General features: G+C 40.7%; 1 protein-coding gene across 10 annotated transcripts in view; it reads right to left on the bottom strand.

Moving 5' to 3' along the window:
* Nucleotides 1–19,608, bottom strand: part of Unc79 (unc-79 homolog, NALCN channel complex subunit) — a 271,086-nt gene that overhangs the window by 171,720 nt on the left and 79,758 nt on the right. For all 10 annotated transcript variants that reach the window (XM_045155122.1, XM_004649317.2, XM_045155118.1 and 7 more), the window contains 2 exons: nt 4,211–4,266; nt 3,212–3,341 (listed from right to left, as the gene is read on the bottom strand). In XM_045155122.1, coding sequence (XP_045011057.1) covers nt 3,212–3,341; nt 4,211–4,266 — 186 coding nt within the window. The remainder of the gene's footprint in view (nt 1–3,211; nt 3,342–4,210; nt 4,267–19,608) is intronic.

Genomic DNA, 19,608 nt, shown 5'->3' on the forward strand with positions numbered 1-19,608 from the left:
GCTGTCAGTTCTGCCATGCTTTTCCTGCCATAATGAAACTTGCCCTCAAAACTGCAAGCAGAAATAGACCTTTCTTTCCTTAAGCTGCTTCTTAACAGGTGTTATGTCCCAGTAAATGGACAGTAACTACTAAAGATACTAAGCTGCTAGAATAATGTGTGAGAGCAACCAGTGGACACACTGCTAGAGTGATTAATTCTTCTTGCGTTTCCCTCGTGGTCTACTACAATGGGAATTCTAAGGGCACTACTTATCAGCGTCAAGGATGGTGCCTGGCAGGAAGTAGGCTCTTCATGACTCAATGGAGAATGAATGGAAGAATGGATGCATGATTACAAGGATGGACCAAGGAATGAATGTCCTTACACAGTCAGATAGGTCAAAACTGCTTGAAGGAATCTCTGTGAGATCTGAGCACAGGTTAAGCTAGTTTTAGTAAAGACAGGTTTTCTTGGCCCTTGCAAGCTTGTGGGATGCTCTGTAAACAGGCAAAGTGTTCAAGTGGCTTTTCCATTCAGAGCCTGTACCTAGTTTCCCTTTACTATTAAAATAAAAGTCTAGGGCCGGGCATGGTGGCCCACGCCTTTAATCCAAGCACTCAGGAGGCAGAGGTAGGACGATCACCATGAGTTCAACTACATAGTGAATTCCAGGTCAGCCTGAGCTAGAGTGAAACCCTACCTCAAAAATAAACAAATAAATAAATAAAAGTCTGGCTCCTTCACAAGTCCATCAGCCTTTCTGCTCACGTCTTCACTCTACTGTCCAGCATTTGAATTTTTCAGTTCCTAAATTAAACTACCAGGCTGGTTTCTGGATCCACCTCTCAACTCATGCACTTCCTTCAATCTTAAAACACATTTTACTCATCCATGGTTCACTCCCCTCCTGACTTTTCACTATGCTCCTATCACTGCTTCAGTTCACAGCTCAGACTTCACTTACTTGAGAGTCTTTCTTAACAAATGCCCAACCTCAAACTTGCCTACCATCTCGATGGTCCAGGAAACCCTCCCATGTGTGCCCTCAGCTCTCTGGACTGGCTCTGCTCTAACACTGCTACCCCTGCCTACGGCAGGTTATGGATCTTTCCCCACGTAACTAGAAGGTAAGTTCCAAGATATTAATGATTCTAGATTGCTTTGTTTACTGCTCTACCATCCACGCACAGAAAAAATGCCTAGATTATAGTATGTAGCCCATAAGTGTTTGTTAAATTAACTACATGAATTTCCATATCTAGACTATTAACATCCATAGAAAATACGGTTTTCAGTTGGCTCCTATATCATCAACAAAAAAGTACATGTGTGGAACCCAGCAGCTACTCATCAGATCTTTATCACATAGTGAATTTCATTTGAAGTGATTACCTATTCAAACATCACATGAGTCTTATTTCAGGGACCTAATAAGAAAAGGTTGGCAACAAATATTTCAGTGGTTCTACCTTTTATTTCACTAATGTGTCAAACATTTTTTTCAATTTATATTAAATTTATTCATTTAGCAACAATGAGACATTCTCTGCTAATGATTCTAAATATTAAGAATAGAAATTTCCAGTTTTTAAAAACGGGTTTTACATCTGCCTCGATTATTTTATGAATACTATATTGTGGCCACATAATTCCAGGTAGAAAAGGCCTGGTAAAACCCAAACAGTAAGCACTAATCTCTCCAACATGTGGCTTGAAATCTTTCCTTAGGACTATCCATCAGATACACAGTGATGACACAGATGAGTAAATTCTCAGACCATTAATACCCAATCTCAAAATAACTTGAGGGCTGAAGAGATGGCTTAGTGGTTAAGGCACTTGCCTGAAAAGCCAAAGGACCTCGGTTTGATTTCCCATGACCCGCGTAAGCCAGATGCACAAGGTGGTGCATGCATCGGGAGTTAATTTGCAGTGGCTGGAGGCCCTGGTGACCATTCTCTCTCTCTCTTTTTTTCTCTCTCTCTCCTCCTCCCTCTTTCCCTCTCATAAATAAACAAATAAAATATTTAGAAAATAACTTGAATAAAGGCTAACCTTACAAAAATATTCACCTCTCTCATTTTCTAAAAAAAAAAAAATCTGTTCATAATAGTTAGAGAGGTGGGCATGAGCAACAAAAACTCCACTAGCCGGGTGTGGTGGTGCACACCTTTAATCCCAGCACTCGGATGGCAGAGGTAGGAGGATCGCCGTGAGTTCGAGGCCACCCTGAGACTACATAGTGAATTCCAGGTCAGCCTGAGCCAGAGTGAGACCCTACCTTGAGAAACAAAAAAAAAAAAAAAAAAAGAAAGAAAGAAAAAGAAACTCCACTAGTCACAGGGCTTTTCTTTGGTTGTATAATACATGACTGGCAACCTAGGACCTTAGGTCAGTCAGTTTGTTTTGCAAGATTTTTGGTAGATATCTGTCATTAATTTTCTTTTTGTGAAACAGAGCTCGATATAGCCCAGGCAGGCCTAGAACTTGCCTTGTGGCCCAGGCTGGCCTTGAACTCAAGAAGCTCTTGCCTCAGCCTCTCTCTCCAGTGCCAGGAATATAAAAGTGTGCTATCATGCCCAGCTGTGTCACTACATTTAAGGTTAATTATTCAAAGATAATAATTAAATTAATTACTTGTCATGATTGTAGCAAGACTCATTGACCTGACTCTTCCTGACCAAAGAGGATTGCAGGTTTATTTAACGTCATCTTGTGCAGAAACTGGTAACACTGAAAATTCCACAAAGCTTCTTATCTGAGCAGAATTGGCCAGTTGGGGTTTTGCTGCTGATAAGCAAATCTACAGAATGACTCTCACCACTCATACTGTTGTTGGGGTTAATCTCAGCAAAAGTTAAAATGCAGGCCATCTATATAGAAAGTGGGACTGGTGTGGAGGTAATTTGCCATGATGCCATAAATATTTTAATTAATTTTTTTTTGCTTATTTTCTTGAGACAAGTTCTCATATAGTCCAGGATTGCTTCAAGCTTAATATGTAGCCAAGACTAGCCTTGAACTTCTGATCTTCCTGCCTTCACATCCCAAGGGCTGGGATTATAGGAATGCTATTACCACATTAGGCTGTTGACTGCTCCGGATTAATTAGTGTCTTTTTAAACCTCTTTGTTTCAGAAAGGCTTTGTAGTCTGGCACTATTGTTAAGGACAGGTGAGGCACATATGGCAGAGGGGAAATAAGTATCTCCGGGGCTCTTCTCTTCTTACCTGTGTACTGCAATCCCCTGTACTCGCTTATTGCCCCTGGAGGCTTTAAGTTGGGCCAGTAGTGGAAAAGCATTTGCACAGCTGGAGGCTTCACTTGTGAAGGCCCATAGGCAATCACGTACAAAAGGTCCTAGAGAAAACAGGAAGCATATTTTGACTCAGCATCACCAAATAATGAAAAAGATCACTCATGCAATATTACCAATACAGTGAAAATTCAAATGGAGAGGATGAGATGGGTAATTTCTCTAAATCTCATCAGGTGTACTTTTCACAGTAGATTACATTAAAACATTGCTTTTGTTATTTATTTATGTGTTTGTTCACATATCCTTCAGTAATGATCCCTCCAGGGACAGTTCAAAAGTGCAATATCTGTAGACAAATCTCCAATCAGACTCTCATTAAAGAAAGATTTCAGAATAGCATATGCCAGTATGCCAAACACCGCATTTAAAAAATCTTTTCCTAATCATGTTTCTTAACAATTCATATCTCCTATTTGAAAGAAAAGAGATTAGCAATTTCAAATTTAAAAAACACTTGTCATGAAATATAATATTTGCCTAATTCTAAGAATAGGGTATTCTATAAGACATGTTCTAAGAGTTTCAGTTCAGCTCTAAGTGATTGATAAATAATAATTTATCCAGTAAAGTAACAAGTATAGGTTCTTTCACATCAGAATAGTAAGACCTAGGGGCTGAGAAGATGGCCCAACAGTTAAAGGTATGTGCTTGAAAACCTCTAGGCCTGGGTTCAATTCCCAAGCCACTTATATAAGCTGGACACAAAAAGTGGCACAAGGGCATAGAGATGGCTTGTTGTGGCAAGAGGCCCTGGCACATCCATACACATAAAAATAACTAAGTAAATACATTTAAAAATAAGTAATAGTAAGACGTGGATAAATTTGACCTAAACAACGGTTGTAACAAATGATTTTTATTACATTAACCTAAGTTAGTGAGTAGGGATTAAATTTGACCCAAAACTTACTTTCCAGACTTCTTGTTTATATTTCATGAGGCATTCCAATAATTGACAATGATACACTGTAAGGAAGAAAATAGGATTTACATGACATGTAAATATAAGAGAAATCATCCTTTAAGCTATATTAAGTGAATGTGATGCCCACAGCCCTTGAGATATATTTCATACCTTGTATCAACAAAGGAAATATTACAAAATCTCTCCAGAAATCATACTTCTGTATTATAAACCCCTATAGATGCAACTAAGAACTACACAGGAGAAAAAAAAAAGTAGCCAAACAGGATCCTTATCAAATCTTGTATTTGTTTACTATCTGTGACGTGGCAGGTATCATCAGTGCCTCACGCATGTTCTCGCACAACCATAGGTCACGACAAGGCAGCTGAAGTGGTGGGCACTTAATAAGTAACAACCCTATCCTTTCACTACAGAGGAACAAGGCCTCAATAGCTCCCAGAAGACTCGCTTTCAGATCTTCCTGGTCAGAACTGAGTCCTGTGTCGTGGATATATGAAAGCTACCCAACCACAGGCTTCCTTGTTTTGCCTAAGTCCATTTACAAAAGGAAATGAGCTACCTTCCACCTCCACCATGACAGTGCTACTGGTCTCACTTTATTCACCAGTGACCTCTGTGCCATTCCATCTAGTGAACATTTTTCAGTGCAGTGCCCTTGACTTTTTAGAAGCATTCCATACTGTTGGCTCCAGGTTTTCTTTTGAAGTCCCACCTGTGGCTTCATGACACAACATGGCGGGACCCTCCCTTGTCATCTGTGGTAGACACCACTCTTGCTGCACAAGTGCCACCAGCAATTCCCTCTCTTCCTTGCCATTTGCCAATGCAGAGACTTTCTTAGACCCCTTGCAGCTAGCAGTGGCCATGGGACACAGTTTGGGCAGAGAGAATCAGCTGGGGTGGTTCTTGGGGTATTGTGTCTGGTGGGTTGATCATACCCCTCAAACTGGTGCTGGCCTCAAATTTACGATGTGTCTTCCTGCCTCAGCCTCCTCAGTTCTGGGATTATGACTGTTCTCTAATGACTCTGACCCATTTTCAGGTATGCTTGTGTGAGACTGTAACAACCTCCATGTGACGGCCATTGTGCAAACATGAGGGAAGCCCAAGCGAAATTCAAGTAAGCCACCTCAGCCCTCTGTATGATGTGACTGTCTTTAAGACTTCCTGTTGAGCAAACTGCAAATGCCCCTGTAGTTTAAAACAAGCACCTAGCAGTCAGCTCCACAGACAGAATGGTAAGTTCATCCTGTGCCACTGAATCACTGTTTGCTGGAGAGCTTAGGCCTCATCACATCACCCCTCTATGTTTCATCTTATGGCCCCCCTAACCAATCTCACACTCATATACAAACACCCACACACTCAGGGATATCCTACCTTTGGACACTGCAACATGACATTGCCATCTGCAAGTGTGCAAGGGGCGTGTTCATAGCTATCTTGGGAGGCATGTTGTCTACAGGCCATAGGTTGAACACACTTGAGTCCTACATGCAATTTGATAAGGATAACTGGATATTTATATGTAGGGTCAAAGTTCATCAACAGTAGTCCAGAGCTCTGCTCTGCACTCCAGGCCTTTAGCATAAGTACATAATCACTGAAAAGATTCCAGAAGTCCCTTCTTTCATCTCCACTCTCCACCACTCTGCCTAGCCCTGTTTTAACTCTCCTGAGGAAATTACCTCCTATTAGAAACTGAGGTTTTCAAGAGTTATGTTTTGCCCCTGTGTAAGCAAGCTCAGATGATCCCAAGACCCTCCCTAGGAACTTTCCTCCTAAGCAACATCCACTGAAGCAAAACAAGATGATCAAAGCCCAGCTTCCCCAGATTCAGACAACGTGGCTCCCACAAAATCCTATTCTTGCATGGACCAGACCCTTTCTACGTCTTCATCAGAAGACTTTAAAAACACTTTCTTTCTCCTAATGGTAATTCAGAGCCTCTTTCCTTCTTCCTTGCTCTGAGTCCCTTCACACCCTTGCTGGCATTAGTAAACTTTGGGCTTAAAACAAAACCATCTGTAGCCAAGTGTGGTGTTGCATGCATTCTTTTAATCCCAGCTTTCAGGAGGCAGAGGTGAGAGAATGGCTGGAGTTCCAGGTCAGCCTGGGTTATAGTGAGACCCTACCTCAAAAAAAAAAAAGAAAAGAAAAGAAAGAGAAGAACCCATCCGTTGCCTCAGTGGTCTTCTCAATTCCAAACCTAACAATTGTAATTTCCTTCCAGATGTCTCAAAGGCACTTTGAACACAGCATGATGAAAACAGATCTCATAATCTTCTCTCCTGTGATGGTGTCTTCACTGTCAATTGGATTTGGAATCACCTAGGAAACACACCTCTGTGTCTTCGAGGAAATTCCCAGAGAAATTTTAGTAAGGAGGTAAGACCAACTCTGAATATGGGTGGCACCATCACAAAGCTAGAATCCCAGGTTGAATAGAAAGGAAGAAGCATGGCTGGAGAGATGGCTCAGTTGCTAAAAGTGCTTGTTTGCAAAGCCTGCTGACCCAGGTTTGATTCTCTAGCACTCATGTAAAGCCAGATGCAAAAAGTGGCAATAACATATGGCATTCATTTGCAGTGGGAAGAGAACCTGGTGCATAGATTTATAAACACACAAAGACACACACACACAAATAAAGAAATAAAAGGATTTTTTAAAGAGAAAAAAAGCTGAATAGACAGCTTAGTGGTTAAGGTGCTTGCCTGCAAAGCCAAAGGTTCAATTCCTCAGGACCCATATAAGCCATATGGACCAGGTAGCACATGCACCTGGAGTTCATTTACAGTGCCCGAAGGCCCTGGCGTGCCCATTCTCTCTCACACACTCACTCTCTTACTCTTGCTCTCTCTCTCTCTCTCTCTCCCTCTTTCTCTCACTCAAATAAATAATTTTTTTTTTGAAAAAAGGAGAAAATTAGCTGAACACCAGCATCCATTGCTTTCTACTTCCTGACTGGGGACACAACTTGTTCAGCTGCCTTGCCTCATGCGCCTCTGTTATGATTTACCCTGTCATGATGGACTGTATCCCCTCAAACAATAAGCCAAAATAAGCCCTTCTTTCCAAGCATCTAGTCAGTGCAGGCCAGAAACTCACAATGTCACTAAGTCTTGTCCATTGTGTTTCATAAATAGCTCTCAATATATTTACTTCTCTCAGTCTCAACTGTCCTTGCCTTTGACATGTCTGAGTAGATACAGTGATTTCCTTATGAGGCAATCCAGTGTATTCTCAACTACAGCCACAGCAACACACATGTCTATAAACCCTTCAGAGCTTTCCATTAGACTTGGTATAAACAGAGGATTTCTTGTCTAACAGAACCCATAATACCTCTGCATGTTCTCCCAGTCTCATGTGATACCAGGCAGAACCTTACCCACAGCCCCAGCTGCATTGGTCTTTAAGTCCTACCAGCTTGCCAGACTATATCATGAGACACAAGGTGCATCTGCCTGAGCCCCTCTCCCACTCACAAGACTTCGTAATGCTACTCATCATTCATCAGAGCAAAACCGCTTTTCCAAGAGAAGTCCCTTGTGACCTCCTTAATAAAGTTTTAAAAATCTCCTTTCTTAGAGTCTGATAACACAAGGTACTTAAAGGACTTGTTACAATTGGAATACTATATTTGATTTTATAATTGTTTAACTAATGTATTCTCTCCCTCCCCAACCACAGGATAAACTTCATGATATGATGGCAGGTCAGACTCACTAACCAAAGTGTCCTATACTCTGGGACTATTTGCAGAACACTCACTCTAGAAATGGAATTTTGTCCTTAAGCCACCACCACATTCTCGAGGGTAGAAGTCCACAAGACATTCTCTCTTACACATGTCAGCTCACCTGCACGTTGTCTACTTCATGAACTTCATTCAGGTACCCCACTGACTTCCTTGTGAACAGACCCAGAAAGTCCCGGTGTCTAAACTGCTCCCCTCCGAGAATACCACACTTACTATATCAGTCAGATACTTTCTTGGCCCAAGCAGCATGAAGCCTTTCCTGATCATATCAATCCATGGAGTTATCTCATTTGTATTAATTAACAGTCTATAGAATTTAATTTGTCCTCTTCATATACTATTCTACATTATTTTTGTTAGCTTGTTTTGAGACAGAGTGTCACTCTGTAGCCCTGGCTGGCCAAGAATATACTATGTAGCAGGATGGCCTCAAATTTGGAGCAATACTCCTGCTAATCAGGGATTACAGTAATGTGATACGTCATTCAGCTGCCCTACGTTGTAAATAAATGAATTATATGAATATGCCTAATCCTCCCAATTAAACCTAGTCCCACAACAAGCAACAGCACTTCTGTGAGGTTTTCCTAATACCTAATACAGAGCTCTGAACACAAGATTATTCTATGAATGCCAGTTAACCTGAGTAAGCACTTTCTCTGTCCTTGATACGTGATCAGTTACAAAATTCAAACCATAACATATTGCTTCTCCCCTACAAAAAAATAAATATAACAATGCCTTAGCATTTAATTCCAAAGTGTTCCTGCTGGACACTGCCTTTCTTCTAAGCTGTTTCCCACATCATAAGACTAGTTTTGGGTCAGATATGTAATTCCTCCTATAGAACAATTGGTTATAAACATTCCCCCATGAACACATGATGATATAGATTTGAAAATAACAGGGGTAACTATATAATCACATTAGTTTTCTAGTGAATGTCAACTCCAAGAGCAAAATGCCAAATTACAGCAACTCACATTATTTACTCAGCACTTAAAAGTGTTTCAATCACTATATGAAGGCCAAAGAAGTAATAGGAAGAATACTTTTTTTTCTAGAAGAGGAACCTGGACTTACAGAGGCTAAAGAACTTGTTCAAGCTTGCACTAACTGGTAATTTTCAGGTGAGCTCAAATAGGAGCCTGTTACTAAGGAAAACTTCATCCTGTAAATGTTGTTGGTAAGCCTCAGAACCAAGTCAGATTTCTGGTAATCTGCCAGAGCAAAATCATGGTCTCTTCTTAATAAACTTCTCTTCCTGGAGATATTGAATAAAAAAGTAAGTAAGGGCTGAAGGGATGGCTTAGCAGTTGAGATGTTTACCTGTGAAGCCAAAGGACCTTGGTTGAAGTCCTCAGGACCCACGTAAGCCAGATACACAAGGCAGTGCATGCATCTGGAATTTGTTTGCAGTGGCTAGAGGCCCTGGCGCGCCCATTCTCTCTTTGTCTTTCTCTCTCTCTCTCTCTCTCTCTCTCAAATAAATAACTTTTATAAAAAAGTAAATAAACCCTCGATCTCCTCTATCTTAGGTTACATAAAAAATCACTGATTTTAGAGGGCACACAAGTGGTAATAGTTAGTTTTCTCGAGACAATGCTGCTACATCTGGATTGAGAACAGTTGTCTGGGTTGCTTTCCAAGGTCCTGAAAGGCACTTGCTATAAACACTAACTCTTTCCTTAAGCCTGTAGATGCCCAGTGGGGCCGGAATGGATGAAAGACATAGCATCGCTGTCTTTACACTGTGTCTTTATGCTTTTCTGCATTAATCTTTGAGTCGTATTCTTTATAGCTCATTTTTTTGTTCATTTTTATTTATTTATTTATTTGAAAGCGACAGAGAGAGAAGGAGAGAAAGAGACAGATAGAGAGGGAATGGGCACGCCAGGGCTTCTAGCCACTGCAAACGAACTCCAGACACATGCGCCCCCTTGTGCATCTGGCTAACGTGGGTCCTGGGGAAATGAGCCTCGAACCGGGGTCCTTAGGTTTCACAGGCAAGTGCTTAACCATAAGCCATTTCTCCAGCCCTGAGTTGTATTCTTTAAAGCTGTGTATGTGAACACATTGATAATCTGGAATTGTTTGGTCCAGAACTATAGCAAAGGGTTAATTTGGCCTAGACTTCCGTAGTCTCTCTCTTCCCTGCAATCAAGGCTAACGACACCTACCAGGCACCATAACTACAACAATTAGCCCATGAAAAAGTGCAAACAGGTGACACTTAAGTTCATGTAGGTCTCTGACTTCTCCTAGAGCAGACATGAACAATCCTCCTTCATTACCCTGTCTCTGTCCATCATCCTTCCAGCTCTACATCTGTAACCCCACTGCTGGAGTTGAGAGGCTGGTTTGTGAGGAAAGGCCCCACTTCTCCATTCTTTGGCTGCTGAATTTTTACAGTATCCTTTCTTTCTGTCCAACATCCAGATATTGGTTTTTCCACAGGATGAGCTTCCAAACCCAGGTTCAGGAGAAAAATCCACATACATATTAACATAAAGATACAATAATTAACGCACTCTGCTTTACTGTCATCCTAATATTAGGACTTCAGACTCATGAAAAACCATTAATGCACTAAATGTCTGAATGAAGAATTATTCCAGAAAATAATATAAAGTGAATGTGAAATATATTCTGATGGTTATTCAAGGTAAACAGAGTGAACTATGAGACATAGCTTGCCCTAAAATACACATGTTAATAAAATTAATAATCATAAGAGATTTCATACTTAAGGATGCTATGGGCAGAATGTGCACCTTTCAAATTCATGTTATATCTAATCCCCAGAGTGACAGTGTGGAGAGTTAGGTCTTTGGGAGGTGATCAAATTATGAGAGCAGAGCCCTCATAAATGACATTAGTGACTTTATATATAAAAAAAAAGGCTCAGAGAGTTCTCTTGTCTTTTATGATATGGGAGATCATATCACAAAGATATTCATCTATGAACTATAAAATGGGTGATCACCAGATTACTTAATTTACCAGTAACGTTGATCTTGAACTTCCTAGTCTTTATAACTATGAGAAATAAATGCTTATTGCATTGAAGTCACCCTACTTTAAAAAAATTTTTTTCTTGGTTTTTCGAAGTAAGGTTTCACTCTAGCTTAGACTGACCTGGAATTCACTATGTAGTCTCAGGGTGACCTCAAACTCTCAGCAATCCTCCTACCTCTGCCTCCCAAGTGCTGGGATTAAAGGCATGCACCACCACACCCAGCTTAAAATAATTTTTAATATTTTATTTATTTATTTATTAGAAAGAGAGTGAGAGAATAGACATGCCATGGCCTCTAGCCACTGCAAAGAACTCCAGAAACATGTCTCACCTTGTGCATATGGCTTATATGGGTACTGGGGAACTGAACCCAGGTCCCTAGGTTTCATAGACAAGTGTCTTAACAGATAAACCATCTCTCCAGCCCCTCCACCCCACTGTCACTTACAGTATTTTTTTTTTTTTCGAGGTAGGGTCTCACTCTAGCCCAAGCTGACCTGCAATTCACTATGTAGTCTCAGGGTGGCCTCAAACTCATGGCAATCCTCCTACCTCTGCCTCCCAAATGCTGGGATTAAAGGCATGCGCCACCACACCCAGCTTTAAAGTATTTTTAATAGCAATCTTTAATGGCTAATACTGATTTTCAACTGCCTGGGATTTGAATCATTTACAAGACACACCTCTTGGTATGTCTGTGAGGGTATTTGCGGAGAGGTTGAACTGAGGAGGGAAGACCCATTCTGAATGTGCTGGCACCATTCCATGGCATAGGACCTGGGGCTGAATAACAAGCTAAAAGCAGGCAGTAAACCAACATTTCCTCTGTCTGCTGCCTAACTGTAGACACAATATGAGCAGCTGCGTCACACTCATTCCACCATGCCTTCCCTGCCATGGTGGACTGCGTCACCTCAAACTGTGAGCCAAAAATTAGCCCTCCTCCCCTCGCCTTCTCTAAATCTCTCCTGTGCAGTCTTTGGTCACAGAAACAAGAAAAGTAACTACTACAAAATCCCAAGCAAAATGAGGCAGAATATTGGTACTGAGAAGTGGTGTGTGTTTATAACAAATACTTAAAGATGTGGAAACAGATTTGAAATTAAATAACAACAGGGGTGACAAGAGTTTTGGGATGCATTCTAGAAAACCCAGCATTACCATAAGTGGATATTTCAAGACATTTCAGGCAAATACTTAGGCAAAATAGAACAAAGCTATAAAGAAAGACTCACTCTTCCTAAAGTATTCTTATGTAATCCTGAACAGAATGTTGGTAGAAAAATGGACATTAAAGGCAATTCTGATGACAGGTAGACAGAAATGAAGAACATTAATGAAAACTGGGAAAAAGACCATCCTTGTTATAAAGTGGCCAAGAACTTGGTCAAATTATGTTCATTCCCTAGTGGTTTGTGGAGATAGAGTTTATAAGCGATGAAACATGTTATTTGGAGATGAAATTCCTAGTGCTGGAAGAGTGACCTGTTGCTTATGGGTGTTTATAATAAAATTCAGAATAAAGAAATGGTTTAAAGAATAAATTGTTAATCAAAGAAGAAGTAGAACTTAAAAATTTAAAACTTCTCTCACTACCTATATTGAAAAGTTAAGAAAAAGACTACTAAGGATGTGGCCAAGCAACCAATTGATAAATATATTAGTCATCCATCACAATAGAAGCCAAGAGCTATCATCCAAGACTGCAAAAGAATGATCCCTCAAGCCAACTCAGAAATCATCAGAATAGTTCCTCCCACTACAACCTTAGAGTACAAGGAACTCAAAAGTAGAGTGACTTCAAAGCATCGTTTGTGAGACCTGATTCTATAGACTCTGTCTAGCTCCTGCAGTCTGATACCTTTTTCTTCAGCTTCCCAAAGTGCAGATATTTAGGCTCCAGTGTAGCATGTGCTGTACTCAACAAACCTGGGGGAACTGCGATGTTTCCAGTTAGATCTTAAAGGATTCCCAGGACAGTTGTGGGCACAAGGTCCTAGACTGTCAAAGTGTTGCCAAGGCTGAGATCAGACACAAGAGCAAGGTTACCATGGAACTCCATTTCTAAGATAATGCCCAGCAGAGTCAAGGAGGCAGGGCTGCCTAAAGCCATGCGGAGGGCCATCTGAAACTTGGGGCTCAACCCTTACTCAGAAAAGCCTGGAAGGAAAACATTCAGGTCAAAGAAGGCTGTTTGCAAGCCTATCGTTTAATGTTGTTGGATTGTAACCTTATGTGTGAAACATTATCACTTGCTCCTCTGTCATGTTTCATCATTTTGGATAAGAATATCTAAGCTATGCCTATCCTACCACTGTATTTTGTTTGTTTTTATGGTGCTAGGGATTTAACTCTGGGCCACTTTCATGCTAACCAAGTACTCTGACACTGAACCACGTCCCCACCATTGATTTTGGGAGCATATAACTTGTTTGATTTCAAAGCTTCACAGTTTGAGAAGGATCTCACCTGTACAGATTTAGATGTTTATATAAGCTGTTGGATCTTGAGCTTTTGAGTTGACAGTGGAATGATTCAACACTTTTGAGGTTGTCAGGATGGAATGCATGTATTTCAGATGTAAAATTAGTGAGGCACAGATAGAACACCATTAGACTAAATATTTGTGTCCCTGGAAGTTCATATGCTAGACCTTAACCCCCAATATGACAATGTTAGAAAGCAGAGTTTTATGAAGTGATTAGGTCATAAGGACAGCACCTTATGAATATAACTAGTGCCCTTATGAATGTAGCTCCAGAGAATTAATTCCCTTCTTCCACCACAAGAGGAAACAGCATAAACATGGCTGCCTATTAACCAGCAAGTAGGTAGGCCCTTACCAGTGAATCTGCTGATCTTCCCAGGGTCCAGAACTGTTCAAAATAAATGTTTATTGTTCATAGTAGCTTTGTTATAGCAGCCCTATGCACTAAGGAAGTAAGTAAGCTGGCACACTGGTGCATGCCTACATTCCAGTAACTTAGGAGACTGAGACTGAAGAATGCTTGAACCCAGGAAGCCAGCCTGGGCAACATAATAAGAGCCCATCTTTTAAAAAATGCTCTGCCGGTGTGGTGGCACACACCTTTAATCCCAGTACTCAGAATGCAGAGGTAGGAGGATTGTTGTGAGTTCGAGGCTAACCTGAGACTACATAATGACTTCCAGGTCAGCCTGGACTAAAGCAAAAGCCTACCTCAATAAAACAAAAAGAACAAACAAACAAACAAACAAAACAAGGATGACACTGCAGACTAAGATGTATTAAGATTTTGAAATTTTAAAATAGTGCAGGATTTTTCTCACTTTCCAAATGAACATTAGTTGGAAATAAAAACCGAGTTCAGATTTATTTATTTGAAGATGGCTACCCCTAGCTGCGCTGCAAATCCCGAGGAAAGGCAAGACATTAAAGTGTCTTTTAGGGGAGAGCAATCTCCAATACATTGCCAGTGGGAGGGCACAGAGGGGGAAAACAGGGAATCGCTGATCTCCTCATGGGCCGGTAGCCTACCCCTCCCCCCATGTAGCCACCATATCCATGGCACCACCAAATGCGAATCGATCCCTGACTGTAGAAGCTTAGACAGCTCCACCCACTTGCCCACCTATGGCTCCAGCCACCACAGGTTCTTTGAGTTGAGGCAAAAACAGGGAATCACTGATCCCCTCGTGGGCTGGTAGCCCACCCCTCCCTGCAAGTAGCCACCATATTCACGGCACCGCCACCATACCGATCGATCCCTGTGTATGGAAACTTAGACTGCTCCACCCACTCGCTCACTTACTGCTCCAGCCACTGCACATTCAGCGAGTCCAGGCCCACAGCAACTGCCACACAAGCTCAGGCTGTGTCTGTCACTTGCACCAGCTCAGGTGCCATCCCCTACCTGTCTGCCACACCAGCCAACAGCCATTGTCCTATGGCAGGGGAATGCAGACTGCTTCCGGGTACCAGTGTTCCCACACCAGAGTTTGGGCTGCTTCAGTGCTTGGTGCCTCAGTGTCCCTCCTATCTCAAATGCAGGCAGCTTTGGCACATTATCGCTTGAGAACTCAGGCAGCTTTGGTGCCCCTACCAGGAAGTAGATCAGGCAGCTTTGGCAAGTGAGAGCCAAAGCCCACGCTGCTTGGCAACTGCCCCAGGCTGCCTCAGATTCCTACTGTGCTTGAGCCCAGGCTTATCCACCCACCTACGTGCCCATACACCGCATGGGCAGACCACAGCACAAAAGAAATGACATAAAAAATCAAATGCAAGAAAATCCAGTTAGATCACCCAGTCCTACAATGAACATATCTAATCAAAACATAGAAGAATCATTAGGATCAGAACACCAAATTGAAGCTATGAGCAATGCAACCCTGACCAAGCTACTGGTAGAACTTGCAGGAAAGCAACAAAGGACAGATAATCGTGTGGATGCTGCCATCACTAAACTAGACCTAATAGATAAGAAAATGGGGGCTGGAGGGATGGCTTAGCGGTTAAGCGCTTGCCTGTGAAGCCTAAGGACCCCAGTTCAAGGCTTGGTTCCTCAGGTACCACGTTAGCCAGATGCACAAGGGGGCGCACGCGTCTGGAGTTTGTGTGCAGAGGCTGGAAGCCCTGGCACGCCCATTCTCTCTCTCCCCCTCTATCTGTCTTTCTCTCTGTGTCTGTCGCTCTCAAATAAATAAATAAATAATTTTTTAAAAAAAGGAAAAGAAAATGGAAGGAGTTCAAAGACAGTTAAGCGATTTGAGGGAGAGTGAAAAAAAGAAGACCTCAAAAATCAGCTGGCCATGCTAAATGAAGACATAAAGAAATGCAAGGATGAATTCCAAGAATCATCAAGAAAATCAGAAAATAATGTGAAAAGGGAGCTTGACAGATGGATGGAAATTATACATAGAAAAGTAGTATAAAATGCAAACCTAATTGAACAAGTCCAAAACTCTCTAGTAGCTCTCAAGAATAGAGTCAGCCATGTGGAGAATAGAAACTCTGATCTGGAAGACAAGATGGAAGAAACAGTTCGAGAGTTCAAAAATTTCAGTAAGTTCAAAAATACCTGTGAACAGAACATGAGGGAATTGTGGGAAACAATTAAATGTCCTAATATCAGGATCATTGGAATACCAGAAGGAGAAGAAATTCAGACCAAAGGCATGGAGAACTTATTTAACAAAATAATTGAAGAAAACTTCCCCAGTCTCTTAAAAGAAAGGCCCATCAAGATATAAGAAGGCAACAGAACTCCAAACAGACTGGACCAAAGGAGAAACTCTCCAAGACATATTGTCATTAAGACTCTAAACATTGACACCAAAGGGAAAATCGTAAAAGCAGCTAGGGGAAAAAAAGCATACTACTTTCAAAAGTAACCCCATCAGAATTACTCCAGGCTTCTCAGTGGAAGCCCTGAAAGCTAGAAGGGTCTGGAAGAAACACTGCAAAGTCTAAGGACCTATGGCTTCCAACCCAAACTACTCTACCCAGCAAAAGTATCCCTCATAATAGATGGTGAAAGAAAAACTTTCCATGACAAAACTCACCTTTACAATTATATGAACACAAAACCAAACCTACAGAGAATATTTCAGGAAATTCTCCACAGAGAAGAAACAAATAATCAAACTCAAATGCCTGCAAGAAGCAGATCACAGATAACCAAACTCAGAGTAGGCACAAAAAACTTCAAAGTCCATGAAAACACCAACCCACATCACAATATGGCAGGGATCAAATCAAATTTCACAGTCATTACCCTAAATATTAATGGCCTTAATTACCCATCAAGAGACACAAGCTAACAGGATGGATCAAAAAATTAGACCCCTCAATCTTTTGCCTTCAACAAACCCACCTCACCACTAAAGACAGACACCTCTTCAGAGTGAAAGGGTGGAAAACAATATTTCAAGCAAATGGGAATAAGAAACAAGCAGGCATAGCTATATTGTTATCAGATCAAATAGACTTCAAACCAAAAATAATCAAAAAAGACAAAGAAGGCCACTTCCTACTTATCAAGGGCATGATCCATCAATAGGATATTACAATCACAAATTTGTATGCACCACACACAGGGGCACCACAGTTCATAAAACAAAACCTACCTGACAATGAAACAGAAATAACCACCAACACTATCATAGCTGGGGACTTCAAAATACCCTTATCAGTAATAGACAGATCATCCAAACAGAAACTCAACAGGGAAGTAAGAAAGCTCAACAAAACCATAGGTCACTTAGACCTAACGGATATCTACAGAACCTTCCATCCCAAATCCACAAACTACACAGTCTTCTCAGCAGCCCACGGAACATTCTCTAAAATAGACCATATACTGGGTCACAAAGACTGCCTCCACATATTTAGGAAGATTGACATAATTCCCTGCATGATATCAGATCACAATGCTATATTGCTAGAAATCAACAAAAAAAAAGACCCACCAAGAATCCCAATGGCACCTGGAAACTTATCAGCACACTTTTAAACAATAAATGGATAGGGGATGAAATAAAAAAATGAAATTGCAAAATTTCTAGAATTGAATGACAATGAGAACACATCATACTAAAACTTATGGGACACAATGAAGGTGGCCCTCAGGGGAAAATTCATAGCACTCAACGCCTTCATAAAAAAGACAGAGAGATCACAAATCAATAATCTAACCATCCACCTAAAGGCACTGGAAAAGCAAGAAAAATCCAACCCAAAGAGCTCGAGAAGGAAAGAAATAATTAAAATCAGAGCAGAAATTAATGAATTGGAAACCAAGGAAACAATTAAGACAATTGACAAAACGAAGAGCTGGTTCTTTGAAAAAATAAACAAGATCGACAAACCCCTGGCCAATTTGATCAAGCAAAAAAAAAAGAGAAGCTTTAAATTAACAAAATTCAAAATGAAAAAGGAGAGATCACAACAGACACAAGTGAAATTGGGAGAATCATCAGGACTTATTTCAAAAACCTCTCTACAAAACTGGATAATGTGGAGGAGATGGATAAATTCCTGGATGCATACCATCTATCAAAGCTAAACTCAGAGCAGATTAATCACCTCAATGAACCCATCACACTCATGGAGATTGAAAAAGTAATAAAAAAAAAAAAACCTCCCCAAAAAGAAGAGTCCAGGACCAGATGGCTTCTCAGTCGAATTCTATCAAACCTTCATGGAAGAACTCAAACCAATCTTCCTCAAACTGTGCCACACATCTGGAGAACAGGGAAAGCTATCCAACTCCTTTTATGAAGCTAGTATCACCCTAATTCCAAAACCAGGCAGAGATGCCACAAGAAAAGAAAACTACTGGCCTATTTCCCTGGTGAACTTAGATGCAAAGATCCTGAACAAAATCCTCGCAAACCGAATCCAACAACACATCAAAAACATTATCCACCTTGACCAAGTGGGATTCAGCCCAGGAACACAGGGATGGTTCAACATATGGAAATCTGTCAATGTAATATATCACATAAACAAGGTTAAACATAAAAAACACATAATCATTTCAATAGATGCAGAAAAGGCCTTTGACAAGATACAATATCCCTTCATGATCAAAACATTGGAGAGACTTGGCATGGTTGGTTTATATATTAACATAATAAAGGCAATATACAATGCTCCAAAGGCCCAAATAATACTTAATGGAGAGAGACTGGAGGAATTCCCATTAAGATCAGGAACAAGACAGGGTTGTCCAATCTCACATCTGCTTTTCAATATAGTACTGGAAATCCTAGCTCAAGCAATAAGAAAGGAGAAGGAAATAAAAGGGATACAATTTGCAAAGGAAGAAGTTAAGTTAGTTCTGTTTGCTGATAACATGATTGTATATGTAAGAGAGCCCAGAGACCCCATCCCAAAATTCCTGAAGGTGATTAACTCCTATAGCAAAGTAGCAGGATACAAAATCGATGTACAAAAATCAGTAGCCTTTCTATATGCAAATGACAAAGATACAGAGAAAGAAATAAGAGACATAGTCCCATTTTCAATAGCAACAACAAAAAAATAAAATACCTTGGAATAACGTTAACCAAGGAAGCGAAAGATCTATACAACAAAAACATAAAAACACTCAAAAAAGAAATTGAGGAGGACTTGAGAAAATGGAAAGACCTCCCATGCTACTGGATAAGCAGAATTAGCATTGTGAAGATGGCAATCCTACCAAAGGCAATATATAGATTTAATGCAATTCCAATTAAAATCCCTACAGTGTTCTTCACAGAGATAGAAAAAATGATCTCAAATTTCATATGGAAAGGCAGAAGGCCTCATATATCCAAACATATCCTCAGCAAAAGAAATACCTCTGGAGGCATCACCATACCTGATCTAAAGCTATATTACAAAGCCATAGTAATAAAAACAGCATGGTACTGGTATAAAAACAGAAGTATAGACCAATGGAATAAACTTGAGTACCCAGACTTTGGGTCAAGCAACTACTGCTACTTGATATTCGACAAAGGCCCTAACAATATAGGCTGGAAAAAAGACAGCATCTTCAACAAATGATGCTGGACAAACTGGATAACCATATGCAGGAAACTGAAACTTGACCCACATATTTTGCCATGCAC

This window comes from Jaculus jaculus, chromosome 7 (genome assembly GCF_020740685.1).
Source record: "Jaculus jaculus isolate mJacJac1 chromosome 7, mJacJac1.mat.Y.cur, whole genome shotgun sequence".
NCBI classification, from domain to species: domain Eukaryota; kingdom Metazoa; phylum Chordata; class Mammalia; order Rodentia; family Dipodidae; genus Jaculus; species Jaculus jaculus.